At 47.3% G+C, this 23,409-nt stretch overlaps 9 protein-coding genes across 10 annotated transcripts; 5 read left to right on the top strand and 4 right to left on the bottom strand.

Moving 5' to 3' along the window:
- Positions 1-574: 574 nt before the first annotated feature.
- On the bottom strand, positions 575-1,876 carry LOC111073147 (peritrophin-44). The gene is made up of 2 exons (XM_022365331.2): positions 1,765-1,876; positions 575-1,628 (listed from the first exon to the last, which is right to left on the bottom strand). Exons 1-2 carry the CDS (start codon positions 1,769-1,771, stop codon positions 622-624), a joined length of 1,014 nt encoding a protein of 337 aa, XP_022221023.2. The 5' UTR covers positions 1,772-1,876; the 3' UTR covers positions 575-621.
- An 816-nt stretch (positions 1,877-2,692) lies between these two features.
- Positions 2,693-3,929, bottom strand: LOC111073146 (peritrophin-44). Its single transcript, XM_022365330.2, has 2 exons — positions 3,819-3,929; positions 2,693-3,762 (listed from the first exon to the last, which is right to left on the bottom strand). The coding sequence occupies exons 1-2, from the start codon at positions 3,826-3,828 to the stop codon at positions 2,756-2,758; spliced, it is 1,017 nt and encodes a 338-aa protein (XP_022221022.2). The 5' UTR covers positions 3,829-3,929; the 3' UTR covers positions 2,693-2,755.
- A 1,758-nt stretch (positions 3,930-5,687) lies between these two features.
- Positions 5,688-7,299, top strand: LOC111073149 (peritrophin-44). 2 transcript variants are annotated; one of them, XM_022365333.2, is made up of 2 exons: positions 5,688-5,769; positions 6,204-7,299. In XM_022365333.2, exons 1-2 carry the CDS (start codon positions 5,763-5,765, stop codon positions 7,232-7,234), a joined length of 1,038 nt encoding a protein of 345 aa, XP_022221025.2. In that variant the 5' UTR covers positions 5,688-5,762; the 3' UTR covers positions 7,235-7,299. The 2 variants fall into 2 exon arrangements, with proteins under 2 accessions (XP_022221025.2, XP_022221024.2); XM_022365332.2 differs by lacking the exon at positions 5,688-5,769 and adding an exon at positions 6,002-6,106.
- Positions 7,300-8,311: 1,012 nt separating this feature from the next.
- On the top strand, positions 8,312-9,780 carry LOC111073163 (peritrophin-48). Its single transcript, XM_022365354.2, has 2 exons — positions 8,312-8,421; positions 8,504-9,780. The coding sequence occupies exons 1-2, from the start codon at positions 8,412-8,414 to the stop codon at positions 9,577-9,579; spliced, it is 1,086 nt and encodes a 361-aa protein (XP_022221046.2). The 5' UTR covers positions 8,312-8,411; the 3' UTR covers positions 9,580-9,780.
- Positions 9,781-10,791: 1,011 nt separating this feature from the next.
- LOC111073162 (peritrophin-48) lies at positions 10,792-12,223 on the bottom strand. Its single transcript, XM_022365353.2, has 2 exons — positions 12,101-12,223; positions 10,792-11,994 (listed from the first exon to the last, which is right to left on the bottom strand). Exons 1-2 carry the CDS (start codon positions 12,102-12,104, stop codon positions 10,892-10,894), a joined length of 1,107 nt encoding a protein of 368 aa, XP_022221045.2. The 5' UTR covers positions 12,105-12,223; the 3' UTR covers positions 10,792-10,891.
- A 1,083-nt stretch (positions 12,224-13,306) lies between these two features.
- Positions 13,307-14,628, top strand: LOC111073159 (peritrophin-48). Its single transcript, XM_022365350.2, has 2 exons — positions 13,307-13,357; positions 13,428-14,628. Exons 1-2 carry the CDS (start codon positions 13,351-13,353, stop codon positions 14,570-14,572), a joined length of 1,152 nt encoding a protein of 383 aa, XP_022221042.2. The 5' UTR covers positions 13,307-13,350; the 3' UTR covers positions 14,573-14,628.
- A 617-nt stretch (positions 14,629-15,245) lies between these two features.
- LOC111073160 (peritrophin-48) lies at positions 15,246-16,735 on the top strand. The gene is made up of 3 exons (XM_022365351.2): positions 15,246-15,306; positions 15,367-15,947; positions 16,032-16,735. Exons 1-3 carry the CDS (start codon positions 15,294-15,296, stop codon positions 16,593-16,595), a joined length of 1,158 nt encoding a protein of 385 aa, XP_022221043.2. The 5' UTR covers positions 15,246-15,293; the 3' UTR covers positions 16,596-16,735.
- A 348-nt stretch (positions 16,736-17,083) lies between these two features.
- Positions 17,084-18,232, top strand: LOC111073164. The gene is made up of 2 exons (XM_022365355.2): positions 17,084-17,250; positions 17,335-18,232. Exons 1-2 carry the CDS (start codon positions 17,134-17,136, stop codon positions 18,190-18,192), a joined length of 975 nt encoding a protein of 324 aa, XP_022221047.2. The 5' UTR covers positions 17,084-17,133; the 3' UTR covers positions 18,193-18,232.
- Positions 18,233-18,462: 230 nt separating this feature from the next.
- On the bottom strand, positions 18,463-18,827 carry LOC111073175. Its single transcript, XM_022365370.2, has one exon. It carries the CDS (start codon positions 18,774-18,776, stop codon positions 18,540-18,542), a length of 237 nt encoding a protein of 78 aa, XP_022221062.2. The 5' UTR covers positions 18,777-18,827; the 3' UTR covers positions 18,463-18,539.
- Between the last annotated feature and the right edge of the window lie 4,582 nt (positions 18,828-23,409).

Below are 23,409 nucleotides of genomic sequence, written 5' to 3'. Positions count from 1 at the left end.
AAATATACCAAGCAAAATAATATTCCTCAATTTTGATATTTGATCTACACGCAAATTAGGACTCTCAGCACTGAATATATAATTTTAAGAGACTATCTTTTTGTTGGTTTACTTATAAGATTGGATTCAAACAATGAAGCTAAAACAACTGTGCTAACAAAGCTACAAAAACCACGCAACGCTCCAACTCATTTTTGTGTTGAAGTATGAGATAAAATATACCCCAGAAATATACCAAAATAAACCGATTAAAAGACGAACTTGCCAGGATCCTCATCAGTCATCATCACTGAACATATAATTTATCCTATAGATGAATCAAAATTCCGCAAGATTGGCTTCCCTTTTATCGGATTTTTTAGAAAATAAGGCTTGGCTTAAACACTAAGGTCCACATAAACTAAAAGCAACAGAAGCTCACAACAGTCCGTAACATGGGCACACTGGAAAACTGTTACTAACTGAAACGGTGGTGAATTAATCATTCAAATCTGAAAGTCCCATCGAAAATTGCAGATGTTGATATCAGACTGCCCCGCCTCAGAGAAAAAACACGCCCCGTGTCTGTGATTCATTCTGTAATTATGATGCGATCTTTCGGGAGTTACTCTCTCTCTCTCTCTATTCCTGCTCGTCACAGCAGTTGTCGTAGATTATCTTGCTGCTGCACGCCTGAATTACCTCATCGAAGAAGTGATCAAAGTGGCAGATTTTCTCCGCCACCTCGACGCCATCGACGCACTCGATGTAGTTGTGGCAGTAGTTCCTGCTGCTGGCGACCAGCATGGTGCCCCTGCCGTCACATCGGTTGTTGGTGCACACCACATCGGTGGCTTTGGCGCATATCTGGCGCTTCTCATCGAAGAAGTGGCCCTCGGGGCACTGGCCCCACAGCGGATCCAGGTCGGCGACGGTGCCGAAGGGCTTGCAGGTGAAGTATCCACGACAAGTGGCTCCATCTGATTTGTAGACAAGGCTACTGCTGGCGGCGCACACCCCGTCCTTGGAGTGGGCAGTACAGGCCACCAGATTGGGCGCCTGGCAGGTGCCGGTCTCCACATTGAAGTAGAGCTTCGATTTGGTGCTGCACTTAACCAGCGACTGCTTGGTGTCCTTGCACTCGTAGTAGTAGCTGCAGTCGTCCTCGTAGCGAAACCTGGTCTTGTCCGGCAGTATCTCGCATATGTTGGCCACGTCCACGCATTGCGAGTCCACTCTGTGCAGGCACGCCTGGCTCGTCTCGTCAAAGTGCTGGCCATTGGGGCAGATGCCTCGCAGCGGCACGCCCTCGCTGCAGTAGAAGTACTGCTCGCACTGGGTCGGATCGGACACCCAGGTGCCGTTGCGGCCCTCGCATCGATTGCCGCAGTACAGGTGGCTGTTGGTGAGCGCCTTGACGCACTCCTGGCTGCTGCTGTTATATTGGGGCGTGCTACCACCGCAGGACTTCAGTATGCCCTCGCCGTCGATGCACTGGATGTACTCGTCGCAGGTGCCGGGCTTCCGGATGTTGGTGCCATTCTTGACCAGGCGGCACAGCTCCAAGTAATCGCCATCGGCCGCCGAGATAGCCTCCAGGCAGAATACCAGGAGGCATGCTCCGAATATCACTCCAAAAGCGCTTCGCGCTGCAACGGAAGAGAAGGACAGAGAGATCAGAATATGGAAGTACCATGTATTCAAGTTCCCCCTCCCACAGGTAATCTCTTTTGGTTTTATGTTCTATTTATATAATCTTGGGACTGCAAGCAGATAAAAACTTACATAGCATTTTTGCTAATTATTGGGGAACTCCGTTGAATTTGCAGAAGACAAAAATATCAAGTATTTGAAGTGGTGTGGCCACTAGTAGCAATTGCTGCCAACTAAATGGAGATTACTAAATGGGGAAAAGTTTATATTGAAGAAGGGGAACACGGCTGTTGCTACTGATACCGATGTCATATATATATATGTATATACATGCCACTATATTGTACAGTACACTTTATTGCCCCATTAACAGCAGGTGCGCGAATCTTATCAATGCTTGCAAAAGTGCGCAAAGCCATTGATATATTACTCCACTTGTTGTACAGCCAATGGCTCTGCTCTGGCGTGCCTCTTGGTGTTGTGTTCTCCGTGCCACTGCAGCCACCAACCAACAATCCACACTAATTAAAAAGCCTCAATGCGAAACTAGTGCTTGTAGTTTGCTAGAATGACTGTGTTTCTGCAGAGATCTCCGATCGCTGATCGCTGATCGCAAATACCATTTTATTGGCTGCTAATTAATTGATATTTATAAATCACGGTACTCCAGTCACAACCTGATTGTGTGGTTATTGTGCCTCGTGATATGGCAAAACTCAATTGTTTTTGGGTTTTTTTTTTTGTATTGTAATCAGAACAAACAGTTTCCAAACAAGCCCTGATTGTTAGCCATGAAATCGAAAGCGCCATTATCTTTTATGATGGCCAAAACGAAAGTGAAACAGTGAACAGTGAACTGTGGCCATAGTCATAAAGTCCTAACCAGCAGGTCTTAGATTTCATTTCATTAAAAATCAATATGTATGTATGTATGTACCTATGGATAAGCGATTGCCAGTTAAGAGTAGGTAGCCCCTGTTCAAAAGTCTAGTTGGCATCCGGCGATGCAGCAGGTGGAAACCTTGAAAATTTTTTTTATGATTAATTAATCCACTAGAAATAGCCCTCAAAACAGCATCAGACAAAATCAATTGATGAGCTTTATTATATATGTATCTGCAGTTTATGTGCATATGCTATAGGAGACAACGTTGTGGACACAGCCGCCCTTTGCTTCGTCGAAGAAGAGGTTACCACATGACATCTCGTCCAGAGTTATGCCCTCGCTGCAGCGCAGATAGTTGCGACAGCCCTTGGTGTTGCTAAGCACAAACGGGAGCGAACGACCGTCACAGCGATCTTCGGTGCATTTCACGAGATTGGGGCTGCGACAGGTCTCGGTGCTGGCGTCGAAGAAGGTGTCCTGGGGACAGTGGTTCCAGGTGGGATTGCGGTCCGGGGTGTTGTCCGGCATAGCGGCGCAGAAGAAGTATCCCCGACATGTGGCCGCATCCGAGACGAACTTGTTCGCATACGGCTTGCTGTCTTTGCCACACACATTGCTGGGCAGCGGATGGGCCACACAGTTCACCTGGGACTTGGCCACACAGGCGCCGGTGCTGGCCTCATAGTACTGGGACGAGCAGGTCTTTGTCTTCAGGACCCCCTTCTCGCACACGTGGTAGTTGGCGCACGACTGCAGGTTGTCGAAATTCACGTTGTTCTTCACAATGTTGCAGTACTCAAAATCGCTGGCGGTGCACTCCGACTCGTAGAGTCGCGTGCAGGTCTGGGTGGTGGCGTTGAAGTGCGTCTCCTGGGGGCAGGTGCCGAACATGGGCGTCTCCTGGTCCAGGCAGTAATAGTATCCGTAGCAGGACTTAGGGTCGGCCACAAACTGACTGGTGGCATTCACACACGAAACCGCACAGGACGAGTCGTCAGCCAGTGTCTTTGCGCACGCTCCCTTCTCCTTGTCGAAGAACGGCGTGGAGCCGCTGCAGCTGCCGTAGATGCTGACAAAGTTAATGCAGGTGATGTACTGACTGCAGGAGTCGGGGTCACGGATTACCGTGCCGTTGGAGAACAGCCTGCAAATGTCATCCTCCCGTGCCTCAGCCACGGGACAGGCCAGAACCATCAGCATAGCCAGGCCCATCACCACGGCCAGGTCAAGGTGTGCTCCGAATGCTGCAAGGCAAGTCGATTTATTACTCTGTCAAATCTACCCGCGCGACGGTACCCACCATTCTGCATTGTACAATGCGATCTTCACTCTTAGTCGTCGTAGAACGATGTGCTCCGCAGTGCGACTGGTGCCGAACTAATGGCTATAGCTGGGCGCACCATTCCCACGTCGATTTGCTTTGTTACCTCACATATCAAAGGATCAGTAACCATTGTGGGCAGCTGTTTAGCTTTTGATTATGTGGAAGTGTAAACACCCTGCAGCTCAAATATTCGTTTATGGGATGGGCTACTCGGCTTCTCATAAGATGGAGCTGAACAAAGCATAGCTCCTGGGAGTGTCGTCTTGGTTGCTCAGCAATGTATACACATGTATACCTACATACATATATTTCTAGTTCATGGCTTCTGTGTGGTTTCTTGGCATGCGTTATACCCTCTGCAAGGGTATAAACAGAAAGATAAGGTACTTTAGGAGCTATAATTAAAATACCCTCTGAAATGTTATCGAATATGGGGTATACAAAATACTCGTAGACTAAGCCTGGAGCATTGGTTCATTTAAGCTACTTTTGAATGCTGAAGTTGGTTTCTTCATTTTGTTTTATGGATCGCCTGAATGTACACATCTCTATTAATATACAAATGTAGAACAATTACTCCCACTCCATAAACACTGAAGAATTATTTTGTTTCGAATGGAGGTCCCGTGCTTACTGCCGATTCGAGTGACAGGTAAATCGCAGTGACAACTATATTTATTTTATATAATTGACATTGACAATTTGTAATACGAGTATCAGAATATATAACTGGCAGAGGATGAGCTTCAAAATAAGCAATAGGTTTTCGATCAGCTGTCGCCTGTAAGCCATTCTTCGAATCCGCACAAAAGCACAAAGGACCTTGGTGCCCCATGCCTCATATGCCACATGCAGATGCGAATCATCAATAAGGGATACTTGTGTACGAGTGCTGGAGAACAAAGAGCATAGGAGCATTTCGACTGGCTTCTAGGGTTTAGTTCTGATTCATAACCCAACGAACTATAGGGTACACACTTACGATCTGTCGGTGCATATTTTTGGGTCTATCATATTTTGGTATTTAAAGTTTGCTTTTAGGGGCAACGGAGAATTTTGGAAGCATTCCGGTCTGCAGATAAGAATGCCATGCCCGCTACTCAACGGGCGATCAATCATTCAACGACAGCAAACAAAGATTGGGACTGTTAAATATACATATGTACATATGGACAGTATCTATCGATTCAATAAAACAAGTCTTGATCGGATAATACCAACGCACCACACAAACAAGAGACTATTATTTTTATTTTTATGCTAGCCATGAATCCCTTTGGATTTCTTGGAAATGTATTTAATTTCCCAATTAAGCCATTATTATTATTTGAAGGGATATTTGCATAGTTCTATTTATCAGATGACTTTTTCAAAGAAGTTCAGGGCTTATCAATATGACAAATGTCGCTGCCAGCCAATATTAATTAATAAGCGATAAAGTAGCCTAAAATTTGGGTACCATGCAGTGAGCGAATATCTAAAAATATGTCCATTTTTAGGCTATAAGAGAGAGAGAGAGAAAGATAGACTAAGGATCGCTGGAAAATTAAAGTTTAGATAGGCAGCGTAACGGCGACAGTGTTATTGTGTGACTGTGAAAAAAAATAAACAAGCGAGATACCGAGTGAAGTGATCAATAAGTGCCATGCCATTGAATTAAAAATCAATTATAGACAAAGAAAACGCACGCAATCAGTCTCTGATTATCCGAATTCGGTCGCCGTCTCCGTCTCCGCCTCCGCCTCCGTCAGGAGTGTCATGTCAAAATAGCTAGCCACTAATACACGGACAGGGTGCGTTGTCCAGGTGCCGATTAAAAGCTTAAAAGGCGGTCTTCGGTGGCCGAGTCCGCTAGTATAACATTTAACGTCCAACGCAACGCCACTGACGGGGCCTACCAGTACGAGTAAAAGTACAAGGATGGAAGGTGCGTGGTTTACCCTAGTCCCTCCACCTAGGGCACGGGCACAAATCTTATCGCTAGACTCTGACTCTGACTCTGACTCCGGCTGCGACTGCGACTTCGCTTACTGCGAATTGAATTTTAATTACAAGTACGATATTCTGCGTTGCTTGTGGATGGCTTATCTGCGCGGCTGCTGGAGTGTCTGACAGTTTTTTAATTATCGCGCCGCCAGGCTGTGCCCTATAAAAGCGCACAGCCTGCTTCTGGCCAGGCTAGTACCAGCATCGTTGTCTCACGTGGAATATCGAATACCGAGCGAATCAGCCGTAACTAACTCCAAGTCCGATCCGAATGGGAGGTAGGGCTCGTGGCTGGGCTGATGGCGAGGACAGCGTGTCATTTTAAACCGTAACTAAATCGACTTTCTTCTCGCTTCTCTCCCTCTTCGTTTGCAGGTTTCAATATGAAGATCTGCGCCCTTGCGGCCTGTCTGCTGCTGGCCGGGCATGCTGCCGGCTATTCGATGGAGGATTTGTGCGCCCAGTGGTCGGGCTCCGGCTATGTGGGCGACCCCAGCGACTGCCATGGCTGGGGCTACTGCCAGGGCCAGAAGCTGGTGTCGTGGAACAAATGCAACAACGGCCTCGTCTTCAATGCCCAGACCTCGACCTGCGGATTTGCCAACTCAACCATTTGCACCACCAGCGCGGAGGCGACATGCAAGGCCGCAACGTCTCCCATGTATGTGGCAGTGCTCAATGATTGCAACAAGTATGGCTACTGCTTCGGCAACGGCTCCATTGGATACGGAAACTGCACCACCGGCGGCGTCTATGCCGCCAACAACAATACTTGTGTTTGGGGACCGTCTTGTCCTCAGGACACCATCTGTCGTTTTATGAAAAATGATATTTTCGTCGGTGATCCAAATACCTGCGGCTCCTATCTGCAGTGCAACAGCGGATACGGCACTCCAGGACAATGTCCCACCAAAAGCCCGTACTTCAACCCGGCCAATGGATATTGCCAACCAACCAACCCATGCACTGGTGATTCCAGCAATAGTGGTAGTAGTCCTTCAGGCAGTATCTACAGTGTTGGTCAGGAAGTTGCTGGTGCTTGCGCGGGCGGTACAGCCATTGGCGATGCTGCTTATTTCTATGTGGCAGATAATAAAACCTGCTATGGATATTTTTACTGTACATCAACAACAGCCGCTGGAACTTGGAACTCGTGTGTGCTTGGAACCCAGTTTTATCCTACTAATCAGACTTGCGTTTCACCCGCTGCATTCGACTGCACAGTGGCCAACGGTCGTTGCGGCAATGTTAATTCCCCATTCATGGCTGTTAGTGGAACAACTTGTAATGAATATCAAATCTGCGCGAGCGGTACTATAGCCTCCTGTCCCGCCTCGAACCCATACTACGATGAAGTGAATAACATATGCACATCGACAAAGCCTGCCTACGCAATTTGCGCTTAATCAGTTTAAAGCAATTCAAATGAATTTAATCCCAAATAAATGCTCTATGCGGCAATGAAAAGGTATATCAACTACATTAAGATTAAGATTTAATAATGGGGTGAAATAGCCTAAGGCGGTAGTGCGACTTAAGTATTCAAAATTATTCGTTGGAATATCATACTCGACTGAGCTTCGGTGGCTATGTAGCGGTGATAGCTTCAATGGGAATTTAGTTTTCATTTGATTGGGATGCTACACATGCTGTTAGATTGTATGCAATCGTAGGAATTCTATAACCCATTCAATTACAGTGAAAATTTCTGTCTGAGAAAAGATAGGGAAAATAAAGAATAGACTTTAATTAATTAGGGGGCGGACACTGCTCAAAGATATTTGCAGCGAGGCTATTGGCAGCTGAGTATTTCAAGTGAATTACGAGAATGCTTAAATGATGCTTATAATTAGGGATTTATAAATAAGAAATATGCAAATATTTGCACCTAGTGGTACATCAAAAATGAATGAATATGAATATTTCCAAAACAAAAATGTTATACTACCATCAAGAACAATACAGCATAAAATGGGGGGGAAAAAAAACAATCAAGATTGCATCAGTGCGGTGTATTCTAAGTAATTCAATTTCCCTTCGTCGTTTGACATTCCACTCCACTGCCGATCGATGTTCTCGCCAGTTCAATGGCAATATCAATGCCACGGCTCTCATCACTCTCATCTGGAGACATCCAATCTGCCTATCGATGGCATGGCATGGCATGGAGATCAATCCGATATCGCATATTCTACGTGCACGTACGAGCATATTGATGATGGTGTTTGCCTGTCTTTTGTGTCGCTGGTTCTCGTCGCGAGTGCCAATGGGACCAATGAGACCAATGACAATGTTATGCCGTGTAATTTACATGCTTCTCGCTATCGTACATCAGAGTGCGAACGTTATCAGTGCCTCTGATTGAGATATCAGACACCGCGACAAGCGATTCCACAGTCAGGTGCATTTTGGAAATTGTTTTTCGCCGAAGCAAAAGAGCAGAATGGTCTTTGCATATTTAAGGGGCTGATGGCCCCCTGACAGCGCATCATTCGTCTTCTGGTTGCTGCTCACAAGGGAACGTACCGCAGTCAAACTTCAAGGATACCGATACCGAAACTCTCCTCCGCAAGGATATACACCATGAAGCAAGGTATGTGGCAGGATGCCGTCCACTCCTTCAGCCCTCTCATTCGTCACCCTTCACTGTTCATTCCGGTGTTTCTCCAATGCAGCTAGGGGGATCCTGCCATTGCTCGCGCTGGCCTGCCTGGCGGCCGGTGCCCTGGCCGGCAATACGATCGACGAGTTCGAGTATCTGTCTGTCCAGGAGATGTGCGCCCTGCTGCCGTGGGAGACGAGCTTCCTGCGCCCGACCACCTGTGACAATTGGGTGACCTGTCCGCAGGTCAACGGCACCAGTCTGGAGCACGGCGCCTGCGCCACCGGCCTCTTCTACAACAAGCAGCTGGGCCGCTGCAACCTGGCCTCCAGCGTCAGCTGTCCCTACACGGGCTTGGAGGTCGCCTCTCCCGTCAACATGTGCGCCAACGAGACCGACGGCACCTTCCTGGAAGACGCCAGCAGCAGCGACTGTCGCGGCTACATCCTCTGCCAGGGCCGCGCCCAGATCCACGCCAACTGCCCCAACGAGCTGATCTTCAATCCCAGATCCCGCTCCTGCGTCTACCACAACCAGTACACGTGCCCGGTGAGCCAGACGCAGCACACCAGCCCGGCATGCCGCTCCCTGGCCAACAATACGCGCCTCGCCCACACCGAGCACTGCGAGCGGTACTACGAGTGCGTCAACGATATCCTCCACAGCCGCGAGTGTGCAGCCCAGAAGGCCTACGACGTCAACAGGGGCTACTGCGTGCCCGTCGAGGAGGTGGCCTGCTACGCCACGGCCGCCCTGCCGGAGCCGGAGAACACGTTCTGCCTGAACAGCACCGGTGGCTACTACGCGGATGATCAGTCCTGCAGCCACTACTACATCTGCGGCAAACCCGTCATGGGCAAACACGACACGCAGCCCCAGCACCTGAGCTGCGCCCTCGGCCAGTACTTTGACATCGAGAAGCTCTCCTGCCGCGACCGTCTCAACGTTCGCTGCGTGCTGGACCGCTGCGTGGGCAACAACATGTCCTACGTGAACGTGGCCGATGATTGCCAGAAATATGCCCGCTGCTCGGGCGGCGTCACCGCCGGCACCGGCCGTTGTCCGGACAATTACTACTTCGATGAGCGCAGCCAGGGCTGCACGCCCACCAACAACCACTACATTGCCTGCTCGCCCAGGATTGCCTAACCCGTCAGCCGTAAATTATAATAATCCGATCCGATCCGTATCCGTATCCGTAACATGGTGGAGGTCACAAGTAGCGATGGTCATGGACTCAAATGCACGATTAAAAATTTTCTGAACACGGTCCAATACGTCAAATTGTAATTTCTTTTATTTGTTTTTGTTGCATACTTTTATTAATATTAAACTTCAACAATGCATTCCAATTCCTTCCAATAGCGACGCCGTTTTATAATCAATAACAAATAACCAAGGGGGGCACGGGGTGACACGAAGGAAACACGGTCCGTGTCCGGGTTTAGGCACAAGCATCCTCCTACACAAATGATTTGCATACTCCTCCTGCTGTTGTCTGGGACTGATGGGACTTGACGGGGGATGGGGACAGGAAATGTTCATTTGCTGGTTCGATAAGGTTACTTCCAGAAGAGTTCCTTGGTATGGGTACGGTTACGGGTACGGCCTTCCCCATCAAATTACGCCGCATACCATAAAATAACGCTTTTGGCAATCGCTCTTCGTTACAGTTCAAGTGCCCAGGCATTATCAGTTTTAATTAAAAGAGTACCCCCGTCGCCAGGTTTCGGGTTCGAAGAATTCGTTGCCGTTATGTTGATAGCCCGATAACAGATTCACCATGTGAGGCTGCTGACTTTGACAGATACTATTTCCGTGTTCCGATCTTGCCACTGACTGGAACCTGAACAGGTGGGCAAACATCCGCTGCAACTACGCCCAGTAGAAATCTGGCTCAAAAATGTTTGATTACAGACATTTATTTGGCATCTATTGTGAGCTTTAGATAGATGCGAACTCATTTAGATTATATTGAATGTGTAGACACATTTTGACATTTTGAAATAAATCAAAATTAGTCTCCGATATGCGGGAAATTCTCAGAAATAAATATAGCTGGCACTAGTCATGCGATAGCTTGTGTAGAAGTTTCTACTGGGATTCCCCGGGCCCCGAGGCATACAGCAAGCTGCGTTTGGAGAAGGTTCAGAGCCGGTTCAATGAAGGTTAATTGATTGATCTTAGATCTAAATTGTAGCCGTAATTCTAACTCCTTCTAATTGGAATGTGGCATCGAAAACTGTGTACATATTGCCACAAATGTATGACATCATGTTCGGATCCTGTTGTATTAGTGTTGTAGCCAATCGATACACAGAAATCTAGCCAAGGGAAGCCAAATGACTTAATCGCTATTAAGATTGATAATACTCGGCCGACATTGACAGCAGACTCATATTTATTGTCGTGCCAAAAGGTATCTAACAACTGTCTAATTAAAACCGATTGCGTATGCTGCTCACGAGGCTTCAGTGCTGGCGCTGGCGCTGGGGCTGGGGCTGGGGCTGGTCCCGGCCGTTTCATCATTCATAGCTGCTTGCGATACGACTTGGGTCGAAGCTGCGGCTGATAGCTGGCAGGCGGGATAAGATATTACCTCCGTAGTGCAGCGCTGAGTCAGCTCGTCGAAGTACTCTTCGCCTGGGCAGGTGAGCTTTCCTATGCTCACTCCGTCCTGGCATATGGAGAATCCCCTGCATTCGTCATCCGACTCGCTGGCCAGCTGAATGGTCGTATTGCCGAGACCCACACAGCGGTCGTAGATGCAGGGCGCCATGGAGCGGGGCACGCAGGCACCACCGTTGGCGGCCACAAAGAACCTTCCGTCGGAGCATACGGCATGCTCCAGCGCCATCTGCCCGTCCAACTCCAACTCGTGGCAGTAGTAGTAGCCATTGCAAGTGCTATTATCGGACACAAAGTCGCCAGCCTGGGCGCAGACGCCCTTCTCGGCGATCACCGGGGAATCGGCGATGTCGCAATCCACGTTCTGCGGATAGTCGCAGAGCGCGGAGCTGGCGCTGAAATAGAAGGTGCCCGGACAGGTGCCATTGAGCACCTTGCCGTCCCAGCACATTTGCCAGCCGTTGCAGTTGGTGGAGTCCTTGATGAAGACGCCGTCGGGCAGGATGTTGCAGTAGCTGTCTGGGTCCATCTTCACCTGGCAGGGATAGTTCCGTATGCAGTTCTCCGTTCCGACATTGAAGTTCATTCCCGTGGGACAGACCCCTTTCGTGCCCTTTCCCTCCAAACAATAGTAGTAATTGTTGCACGAGTACGGATCGGCGGTGAAGCCATTGGCAACCGCTGCACATGGATCGCTCGTCACGCACGTGTAGCTGTCCGAGTCCACACACTTCTCGCTCTCTCTGTCGTAAAAGAGGCCAGCGGCACAGGTTCCGGCCACTGGGTTCCCATCGACGCACTCAATCCAGGCATTGCAGGCACGGGGATCATTTATTTTCGTCCCATTGACGACCAGCGTGCAGATGACACTCGGATCAAAGGATGCGCTGCTCAGTGGCACCAGGGCTAGTCCGAGTAGCACAAATATCCGCGCATCTAGCGCAGAATAAATATAAATCACAGCAAGAAATAAACAAAATTAGCAAATCATTTCTAGACTTTCAGAGGTTCTTGTAAACGGCCGTTCAGTGGTTTTACATACTCATGTTGCTTGTCTGGGGTATGGGAAGAGACTCAAAATGCTGTATCAACGCTCCTCCAAGCTGAATTCGTAGAAACGATAACGTTCCACTGGAAGGCGCACAGCACTGGTTTTTTTATTTTATATTCGTGTACAGCGCTGAAACAGATCGGTGGTGGGCTGGTGGTTCGATCGTACCGCAGGTCCATAAATTTATGAGCATTTACTTTACAGTCGCAACTGTCGTCAGCGGCTAAAATGGGTGGGCTGAGCGTATTCATATTTCTATTTTATCAAATGCTGCTAAAGCCTAATTTGACATGTTTGATATATTTGGGAAGTCCGAGGCGGGGCGGGTCGATAATAACAATGTCGATCAATGGTCGATCAACTAAATCAGATTTACAAGTTGAATATTAGATAGAGGATCGGCCAATAGGCGTTCTTTGTTACCAGAGGACAATGAGTCAGTCGATCATACGGATAATGCGAATTTAATGTGAATGGTTGAATAAAATGCAGATGGTATACAAATTGCCTGTGATCGAGCCTGAGAAGAGAAAATTGTGTTGTGCAATAAATTTCTGTATGCTACGATCATTGGGTGTATTTTAGTATGTTAAACAAATGGAATGTAAAAGCCCTTTTAGCCACACAAATGGCTGAAATATGCATATATATGGGGTGCAGCAAATATTGTTTATTCTGCTAACTTGTTTTGATTCCTGACTCGAAAGTCGTTTGCCTGATAAGACATATACCTACATACATATGTATATACACACCATGGTATAAATAAGCTCCGATGACCAGTTCTTTTAAAAATACATCTGATTATGGAGCAACGTATCAATAAAAAAGTATAGGCCTTGCGGCGTTCAAACTTGGCCATCCTTCTGCTTAAAAATATCTGCAGCAATTGGCTATAAATAATGGGAACTATTATCATAAAAATGGTTGCCAGAAGAGACACTTTTCTTTGCTTTACTTTTTGTGGGATTTCCGCTAATTGCGTAGTCGTCCTATTTATGGGTTCGATTCGTGAACGGCCATCGATCATGCAAAACAATGTTGACCATATGTTGGGAGGTACGTCCGATTTATCATGTCTTGTGGTCGACGTGTCGTCGATCAATCCGGGCAATTCCTACACCGACAGCTAAGCGGCATACGGCTCGAATCCGAGCCATATAAAAGCCTGCCAGGGCAAAGGCTCCTCAACAGTGTTCGACCGTAAGCTACCGCAGCGCGCACTGAAGAAATTTCCAAATATGATGGGTGGGTGTTAAAGTCCACATCGAATATATATATATATATATGTACTGAATTATCGATTTATCTCGGATAGGTAAAGGTCAAGGATCGATGCTCGCCGCCCTCCTGCTGCTGTTGTGCGGCTGCACGGCTCCGGCTGCTGCCAATCTGAACATGAGTGCCCTCTGCCTGATGGTCCCCGACGGCATGTCCGTGTCCAGCCAAACGGATTGCTCCAGCTACTACCAATGCGAGGGCGCGACTGCAACCTTAATGAGCTGCTCGAGCGGGCAGTCCTTCGACAAGGACGCGCAGATGTGTGTGTCATCCTCGCAGAGCACGTGTGCAAGCAAGACCCAGCCCTGTCTGGGGAAGGCGGTGGGCACCTTCCAGGCGGACAGCAGATCCTGTGCCGGCTACTGGTACTGCAGTGCCTCGGGCCCCATCTACGGCAGCTGCCCCACCGGCGAGAACTTCAATCCCACCAGTATGGCCTGTGTGTATGCCTACCAGTACGCGTGCTCGCTGTCGACCGTGGACAACGGCAGCGTGGAGGTGGCTCTCAGTCTGTGCTCCCTAATCGAGAACGGCTTCTACTTCGGCAGCGCCTCCAGTTGCAGTGGCTGGAACTACTGCCAGGATAACGTGCTGCACAGCGGCACCTGCCCAAACAGTTTGGTCTTCAACGTGAATTCACGCAACTGTGGCTACCGCACGAGCACCTCCTGCGCCCAGGTTACCAACGATCCCACCATTACCGGATCCATAGCCCCAACGACCTGCAACTCGACTGGCGCCACGACGAACGCAACCGCGTGCAACCAGTACTACCTCTGCTCCGGCACCACCAACACCCTGATGACCTGCGCCACTGGCTTGTACTATGACACCGTCTCCAAAAATTGCGTCAGCCGCATGCTGGCGCTGAATGATTGCGATCGCTGCCTGGGCTCCACCAAGACCTTTGTGAATGCCTACTCGAACAGCACTTGCTCCCAATATCTGTACTGCGTCAATGGCGTCCAGAAGGCGGTTCAGACCTGTCCCGACAACTACTACTTCAACGAGGATGACGGCAGCTGCGTCTACGAAACTGAGCCGCAATTCCCATTCTGCAATCCCGATAAATTGTCTGGACTGCCAGCCACAACGGCAGCCACAACGGCAGCCACAAACACAACCACAACAATAACAACGTCAGCTTCTAACTCCACCACTACAACTGCAAAGCCTGCATAAAGATTTTGCTTATCTTATCAAATATTGCAATTAAAGGAAGCCCCTTGAGTATTCGAGATTAGCATTTTGTCTGTGCGGATTGTACACTCACATAATATACATATATAGCTATAGACATAGCTATAGACAGTATCTGCAGATAGGATAGGGCGGGGATGTCAAAAGACCCTTTCGGCTAACTGCTTTGGTTAATCATAACAGCTTGGGAGTGCCGTGGGAGGACTATTAATTCGCTGGAAAACTACGAGTAATAATTTAGAGTTGAGCCAACCCACCATTTCGCCTGATCTCTGCTTGGGCTGTGGCCTTTTTCTTATTTTTGTTATTGTTTTTTTAATTATTAAGTTACGTCCCTGACATGAACGAGCATTGATTGTCGCTGGGGTCTGCACTCATTCATGGTAGTCTTCGAGGAGAATAGCCCGACCCGGCTTGTCTCTTGCCTGTGATTAGAACAATGATAATTCAATAGAATTAAATTGTTATAAAATTGAACCGTGTTTCCAGTATCTTGTATCATGACTAGTTCTTGTTAACTGCGCGCTTATCAATTGGCTCGTCGCCTGGCAGAAGCTCTAAGAAAATATATGATGGACATATATTTTTGGCCATCAGCGAAACGCCGTGACAGAGAGAAGTATAAAAGACAGGCGCTGGGATAACACCATATTCAGTCACTGACTAGCTTCCAGTATTAGTTCAGGCGGACATCTCTGATATCATGACAGCAACAGGCAAGTGAATCCCCTACCGTCGGACTGGTGTCGTTTAATACAAAAAATTTCGATCCGCAGGCAAATTCTTCTCGGCTGCCATCCTCTGCCTCGTGGTGAGCAGTGCCTTGGGCGACGAAGTGTCGGAGGGCAATTACAACGTGACGGCCTTCTGCACGGTGGTGCAGACAGGCACCAATCTGGCCAGCATCGTCGACTGCAGCACCTACTATACGTGCAGAAGCACCGGACCCGTAAAGAACACCTGTAGCAGCGGGTACGCCTTCAGTGTAAGCACAGGCACCTGCACTCCAGTGGGCCAAGCGAACTGCTACTACGGCGTCCAAAATCCATGTGAGGGAAAGACGGGCGAGAGCTGGGTGCCCGTTACGGGAACGTGCAACCAATACTACTACTGCCTGGACGGCGTCAACAAGGGACAGGGCTCCTGCAAGGGCACACAGGAATTCGACAAGCTTTCCCAGCAATGTGTCTACGGCAACTGCAACCCCGGCCTCGTTGACACCAGTGGTGAACCCAATCTGCAGAGTGTCTGCGAAGTTGTACCGCCCGGCCAGTACTTCGGCGACACCAAAAACTGCCAAAAATGGAACTATTGCCAAGCAGACGGCACGCTTCAGACGAACGACTGTGCAACAGAAGTGAGTTCAGATTCCACGGAGCCACGGAACTTGATCACTGTCACTGTACTTAAAGATCTTATTTATTGTTTATCCTTGTTTCAGGCATTCGACGTGCAAACTAGAACCTGTGGCTACGACACCGGCAACGTGTGCAGCAGAGTCACGGAGAACGACCTGGGCACTGCCTCAACGGTTTGCACAATCAAAGGCGAATTCCAGGCCAACGCCAACATTTGCGGCAGCTACCAAATATGCAATGGAAATTCTTGGGTGTCGAATGACTGCAGCTATGGCTACTACTATGATACTAGGTCGAAATCCTGTCAGCCGCGTAGGACAGCCACACCGGTCGAGGGATGCAATCGCTGCCAATTTGCCACCACGACATGGGTGAATGCCGTGAACAGTACTACCTGCGCCTCCTACTACTACTGCAACAATGGCAAGGCCACACTCCAGACCTGCAAGGAGGATTTTTACTTCAACGAAAGCCAGCAGGCCTGTCTTTCGACCTCGAACGGTTTCGACCAGTATGTGAGTAACAACGGAGCTTGCTATGGTGCAACAATTGATGGCGGATCAACCGATGAACCAGCCGACGGAACCACCGATAAACCAGCAGATACACCAGATGAGACAACAGCAGACGATGCCGATGGAAAGTAATGCTTCTAACGAACATTTATCGATTACCGGAGGCAAGGATCTGTGCCGGGGAAACCAATGAAATCCTTTGACAAAGTGCTCTTTGTATACACACGTATTATATTTGAAATATTCAGTTAAATAACATTTACAAGCAAATCACTTGATGCATTCATTCAATTTCAATGGATCAGCCCCAAGGTATCAGGGAGTCATACCGGAATAGAATATGACACACTCGTATTGTGCTCGTGTGCCTACCCGTGTGCCTACCCGTGTGCCTACCCTCGCCGAAAATCAGAGTACACCGACATCGGGAAATTAGTATACAAAGTTTGATGTTCAAGATCTGCGGCAGAGGCTGGGGGCAGAGGCAGATCGCAGCACATAGATTGCAAACACAAGTTTTCGATTAATTCTGACAATGGCCGCACCCAGCGGTCCGCTGTGGCGGATCGACTGTATAAAAGGGGAGCACACAGAGAGGCGCCACCATATTGTGGTGCCGAAACACAAACAGAATCTGTATCGAAATTCACGTCAAAGTGCCACAACTGAAATGCAATGCTCTTTGGCATTTGTCTTGGGCATCATCTGTCTCCGCCATGGAGCCGGCCATGCCGTGGATCGGGGCAGACAGCCGCAGGTTCAGGCCGCAATGGGTGACTTGAGCCACGTGAGTAGCAGTCCCGTATTCTGTATTCCGTATTCCGTATTGCGGATGTAGGGCTCCCATTTAAAGCCAGCTGCCTGTTTGCAGATCTGTGTCGGTCGTCCGGATGGCGAACTGGTGCCCCACCCGCTCGACTGCAATGGATACTTTGCCTGCGCCCGCATCCCGACGCTCCTCTACTGCGATCAGGGCCTCCAGTTCGACGAGACTCGTGGTGCGTGCGATCTGCCGGAGAACACCAACTGTAGGCAGAGTGAGCTGCTGCCGGTGGCCAGCAACTTGGTGCCGGACGCCTCCGAACTCATCTGGTGGCCTCAGAGGCCGCGCCCGATCTTCGTGGCCGTCGACGTGGCCAGTGGACAGCCCGTCAATCCCATGGAGAAGTACGACCCCCAGCATATCGAGTGTCGCCACTTTGGCGCCTACTTTCTGCCCCATCCAAGCAACTGCCGTCTGTACTTCATCTGTGCCTACGGGCACCTGCACCGCCATCAGTGCGGTCGTGGCACATTCTGGAACTACGAGCAGTCCGAGTGCCAGCTAAGCAATGACGCCGTCTGCTACGGACAGTCGCGACCCGATCGCCAGAACGCCGACGGGGGGGCAGACGAAACAGAAGGCGAGACTACGATCAGCAGCGAGGGTGAGGTGACAGTGTGCTACATCGTTGCCACCAGCACGCTCTCCTCAGAGCCATCCAGCACGTACGCGACTGTACCGCTCCTGGAGCCAGTACCATCCCCGCCACGCGCGGAGGCCAGTAGCGTCCCCCTGACATGCCCCACGCAGAAGCAGAGCTATATGTCCCATCCCGAGGACTGCAGCAAGTATTACATATGCATTGGCGGCTTGCCGGTGCTGACGTCTTGTCCCAAGGGTCTCTACTGGGACCAGATGTCGGGATACTGCGACCTGGCCAAGAATGTCAAATGCTTCCAAGTTTGATCAATAAACTCGAGCCCCTAGTGCTTAACATTGTGCTTGCTACATACTCGTATACTGGTCGTATGTATGCGATCCATACATACCTACATAGTATCTATCCTCCATCGAATCAATCGAAATTCCTGGCAGGTAATTCTTAGCTGGGAACATAACACTCGCTAATGGGGCATAGAAGAAAGTTCTTTCTACCTCTGGCAATAATTTGGGAGCATTTTTTATTTATTGATATATTTTTGAGGGATTTCTTGTTCTTGATTGGTGCTTGAGTTCTTGAATCTGGCTTCCAGTTTTATTAAGATAAATATCTTTGACAGACTCGTATCTTCTACAAATACAAGAAAATTGTTTTACAATACTGTGGACATTGTAAGCCTTTGCCACATGATGCTTCTGTTGTGCATTTCTTCAGGTGTCTCCCTCTCCGGTTTATCAGAATGCCACGGATAGCTCTTCACTCGGGCCACGATTTGCGACCATAGAGTTGGGGGATTTGTTTCCTCCGCAGTGATGCTTGCTGGACCACAGATCAGCATGAAAAGCAAAGATGCACAAATTGCCAATTTAAATGTGTTGGTTTCTCTCATCTTGAGGCGCCGTTGACACTCGGTGGATTGTGTGCAAGTGACTGATCTTCAAAGGTATCACAATAAACTCGGCTAGGTGGCAATCTTATCAATTGAGATTATTTTACAGCGCTGCAAATTGCTTTACAGCAGATAGATAATGGGATAAGATAGCAAAGATATTAAGTTATACCACTAAGTGGTTAGACAGTTATATGAAGCTAAGTATCGGCCAAGCACTCATCGTACAGTTGGCTGCAGTTTAAATAGCTTTTCCATCGTCTTTTTGAAAAACCATATGTTTTATCCGATAACTATATTTATTTTTTATTAGATTGGCTAATTTTTATATGCGTGTTTAATTGCATTCTTTTGTATACATTTATCAACTAAAACGTCTAAAATTCGACCACAAAAATTATGGAATTAATTCTGCTACACGGCCACTACATGGCATCTACATTTTTCTGCACTCTTTTCAGCTGAAGAATCTAAATAATTTCATTGTCTGGATATTTAACGTGCAAATCAATTGTAAAATGCATTTGTGGGCATATCAGACTCTCTGTCGAGTAGCAATTCGTAATCTGCATCCAAATCGTAATCAATATTCAGACAATAAAATCAACTTTAAGCCAAAAATTTCACCGTGGCGCCACTAGCGAAAAACGGTCATGTTTGTCAACTCCTCTGTGTAATTTGTATGTAAAATTAATTCTGTATGTCGAATTTAAGACTCGTTTTTATTTAAACACTTTTAACACTTTTTTAAGAATACAGTCAAATTAAGCCTACAAAAAAGCCAATCTTTTAGAAAATTGACTGATTTATCGGATAGAATTACTGGATCTAAAAATTGCTGCCTTAATAAATATTTTTTGGCCGAAAACATTGTAAAACAATGTACATTTGATGAGGACTATATACCCTAGTGCCCTAAAATTACGGGGTATTATAAATGATGTCAGTTCCAAGCTAACGAGCGTGCAAAGATTGTCCCTGATCTCAACGCACATTGATCTGTTCATTCATAAATAATCCATTAACGTCTCAAGTTTTCATTTTTATTTTTGCTCATGTATTCATCTATGTATATTCATATATTGTATATGAACATACAAATGTTTCGCGAAATATTTTGCTTAATTTAAATTTATCTTGCAAAGCGGTTGGAGCTCAGTTAGGGCTCGCTTTCCGCTCTCAGCCATTTGGCGGTGTTCTGCTCATTAATTAATTCAAGCGTCCAAACTCGGTCGCTGGTCAAAAAAAAAAACAATCTCTCTGAGGAGTGACTCATGAGACAAAGCACGCTTTTGGGGTCGAAACACTAGACACCCTTGAAGATTTGCCCTTCTTGTGGCAGCAGTTGGATATAGTAGTCCTATTTGGACAGTATGATAAATGTACTGACATCGTTTACAATGTTTGATTGATTTATCATCAGAAAAGGGTTCGATTTGGAAGTTTTGCTGGCAGATCAATCGTTTTCAGGGCAGCTTTAATTTATAGATTGCAATTCTTTTTTCACTGCAGTAAATTTTCTATTTTGATATTCGACCGAACACAATAAAATGTATGCTCTATCTGAGATCTGAAAGCTCGAAAACTGAACACAGGCACCCTGTCTCCCCTCTCCAACAGTAAACAGCTGGTGCCGCGCCGCCGCAATGCCAATGCACGCACACCACCACCGAGAGCAGCACCGAGAGAGTCTGATAGCGAGCGAGAGTAAGAGAGCGGCACTATTTTTGCTGCCGCGATCGTTCGTACCGTTCATACTATATGAGACACCAAGAGTTGGCTTTTAGCTTTGTCCGCGAGCGGGAGTTCTTTTTTGTTTTATTTATTTTCGCAACGACGTCGTTCCCTGGAAGTAAGTGCGCACACATGGCGGTACTACTAGCGACTCGAGCACATTGCTAATGATGCGCGATACGGTTAAGTGCGGTGCGGTGTGACTTGCTTCGGGATTATTGTTCACCAGCAAGCTTGTGAGACTACCAGCTGCAGGGGCGAGTCAGCGGCGACGGCTGTCCGTCCACGTCCATATTGGTACCGAAGCAAATTTTCAAGTGCAAAAAAGCTGGCGTTGTTTAATAGAAAAACAACAACAAAACAAAAATTAGAGGCAATCAAATTGAAACGTGCAAAACGGCGAGAGAGAGAGAAAGAGAGCGTGTCGTTTCGTGCGTGTGCCAGCGTGCGTTCGTGTGTGTGTGTCTGTGTGACTGTGCTGCGTTTGTGAGGTGAGCGAGAGCGAAAGCAGCGAGAGAGTGGCTCTCAGCTGTCAGCTGGTTGTCAAATTGCGCAAAAAGCCTTTATATAAACTCTCTCTCTCTCTACATACATACATAACTACTTCTACATGTACATAAGGTGTGCATGAAAATATGTACAATTTAATTTTGTTTTGTTTTCCATGCACTGCGTTTCGTTAGAGCAGTATCGTCTATTCCCGAAAACAAAGTGCATTCCGTCCCCCAGCGTGGCTAAGCAAATAAGAGTGAAGTGCATTTCTTTGTCGGCGTGTGCGCGCGCTTCAAAGTTCGCTGCCGCTTAAAAAAAAACGGCTGCGTTTTGACCAGGCCAAAATCGAGCAAGGCTACATATACGAGATATCTCTCTCTCTGTCTAGTGTGAGCGCAAGCGTCGCGTCGGACGTCGAATCGGACGTATCATCGGGTCGGTAAAATGCCAATGCGATTCCGAGTGTTAATGAAAACAGCAAAGCATATGAAAATCTCAACAGCAGCAGCAGCAAAACAGTGAAACAGTAGAACAGCAACAGCGAAAATCGGAAACTACTTATATCAAAAGCAGTCTATCAGGAAAGAGCGGCACACACACCACACCAAAAAGCAACTTGTGGAGCTGATAACGCTGAAGGGTAAATATTGCCAACACTTTTCGATGTGTCGGCCGACACTAAGATACGACTCTACAACCGAACGCAATAATTGAAAACTCTGGACTGCCATATGTACCAGATGTCTGCAGATTAACTAGCTATGTACCTTTCATAACAGATTTTCATTGGAATTAGACGTCTTGGGGGAAGCTTCACTGTGGCAGACATGCGGAATCGCACATGTGGGAGATGGCACATCTTGTTATCAGCTTTTTATCACGTTAATCTGTTAGAGATTTATGTAACATGAATATATCACACGACCTTATCATACATATGTCCCCCTATCCACCCCCACTATGGGATGGGTTTAGTTCGTTCTAGTTCGTTCAGTTTTGGAACCGGTTTGTGTTCAGACGAATGTTCCTCAAAGGAACCAGGAGGAGGAGGCTATCTACCATCACTGACGGATGCTACATGTGAGAGTGCTTCGACAAAAACAACAATGCGTTGTCAATGAAACCCGCAAACAGGTTTTATCCGAACCCAAACAACGAGACAACAAAAAAGACACACCACAAGCGAAGAGGTATCCAGGTGTATGCTCGACTTGCACCTACCCCCTTCTTAGATTTCTTTCGGGTGTATAAATTTCATAAAGAAAAGACAAAAGGCAATTGAGCCCTCACACAAATCTGGGCTTCTTTATTGTTTCAAGTGCACGACGGACTTACATACGTCAACGGGTGCGATCGTTTGGTTACAGAATAACAGGGTGCTCATTTCGTAGAATTTTGGTTGCCAGTTGTTAGAAAGTGTTTCGTTTTAACAATGATCGATATATGTGCGTACTACCCGCATATGTTTTTGATTTGTCACCAGAAGATGGTCATTCGCCCCATGGAAGATGCCCGCCGCACTAGGGAGCTTTCTCTGAAGTAGGGCCTTTAAATTACATGTTTCCTCCGCCCTGACATATGTGGCATGTGGTAACGTAACCCGAAGCATCGAAGCTTCTGTTTACAGAGAAACGCAAATAAACAAACCCTTTCGTCTCAAGCTCAAGACCAAGTGAATCTAACACACAAAAACTTGGTTCGAGTGGACACAATCCCCTCTCAAAGTGTAATCAAACGCGGAGCAGAGAATCCACTGAACCATAGCGAACAATCAAACGCAATCGAAGCCGAAATCGATATCGGTTTTCAGTGGCAGGTGCAAGAGCAGAGAAATCACTTTAAAATAAATGAAAAGACAGTGAAAATATATCACTGGCTGTAGGACCTCAGAAACTCTCGTCTAAATTTAGCCACAAATGCGAGTACTTTTGCGGTTGATTTGAAGTTGATCTCAAGACCCGGTAGAGACAGAGACTGATATTGATATTCTGCTCATGATCATGGCTTCTCTATGCGGTTTTATGCGTGTACCAATACCCTCCACATCAGAAGATGATAGAAGTAGTGCCTGCCAGAGACACAGGGAACTCCTGGCATAGATTGGCATATTGTTATGCATATAATTTCGAGCGTCTGTCTGTATATGACGGATGGTATATGATCTCGTAGGTTAAAATAGCTAGATAAACAAAATTTGGATACCATTAGACCTTTTTCCACAGCAAATAATTGTGATTGTCGGGTATCTTATAGTCGATATGTGAACATACAATGTTATTTACATTTATTTTTAGCGGAGGATGGGTCTGCCTCCATTAGACATTCAAGTCGAGTTTTTCCAATGGATGTCAACATAGAAGTGTCAGTGATATGTAAAACAATCCATTCAGACGGTTTTTGAAGGTCT

This window comes from Drosophila obscura, unplaced genomic scaffold, assembly GCF_018151105.1.
Source record: "Drosophila obscura isolate BZ-5 IFL unplaced genomic scaffold, ASM1815110v1 contig_208, whole genome shotgun sequence".
NCBI lineage: Eukaryota > Metazoa > Arthropoda > Insecta > Diptera > Drosophilidae > Drosophila > Drosophila obscura.
This window is presented reverse-complemented; position numbering and strand designations above follow the sequence as displayed.

What these genes read in the sequence shown, in the direction of transcription:
- LOC111073164 (XM_022365355.2), top strand. Translation starts at nt 17,134, where the DNA reads ATGCAATGCTCTTTGGCATTTGTCTTGGGCATCATCTGTCTCCGCCAT. An exon ending in CAATGGGTGACTTGAGCCAC is followed by an intron (nt 17,251 to 17,334) that starts GTGAGTAGCAGT and finishes GCCTGTTTGCAG; the next exon opens with ATCTGTGTCGGTCGTCCGGA.
- LOC111073175 (XM_022365370.2), bottom strand. Translation starts at nt 18,776, where the DNA reads ATGAGAGAAACCAACACATTTAAATTGGCAATTTGTGCATCTTTGCTT.
- LOC111073160 (XM_022365351.2), top strand. An exon ending in CGAACGACTGTGCAACAGAA is followed by an intron (nt 15,948 to 16,031) that starts GTGAGTTCAGAT and finishes TCCTTGTTTCAG; the next exon opens with GCATTCGACGTGCAAACTAG.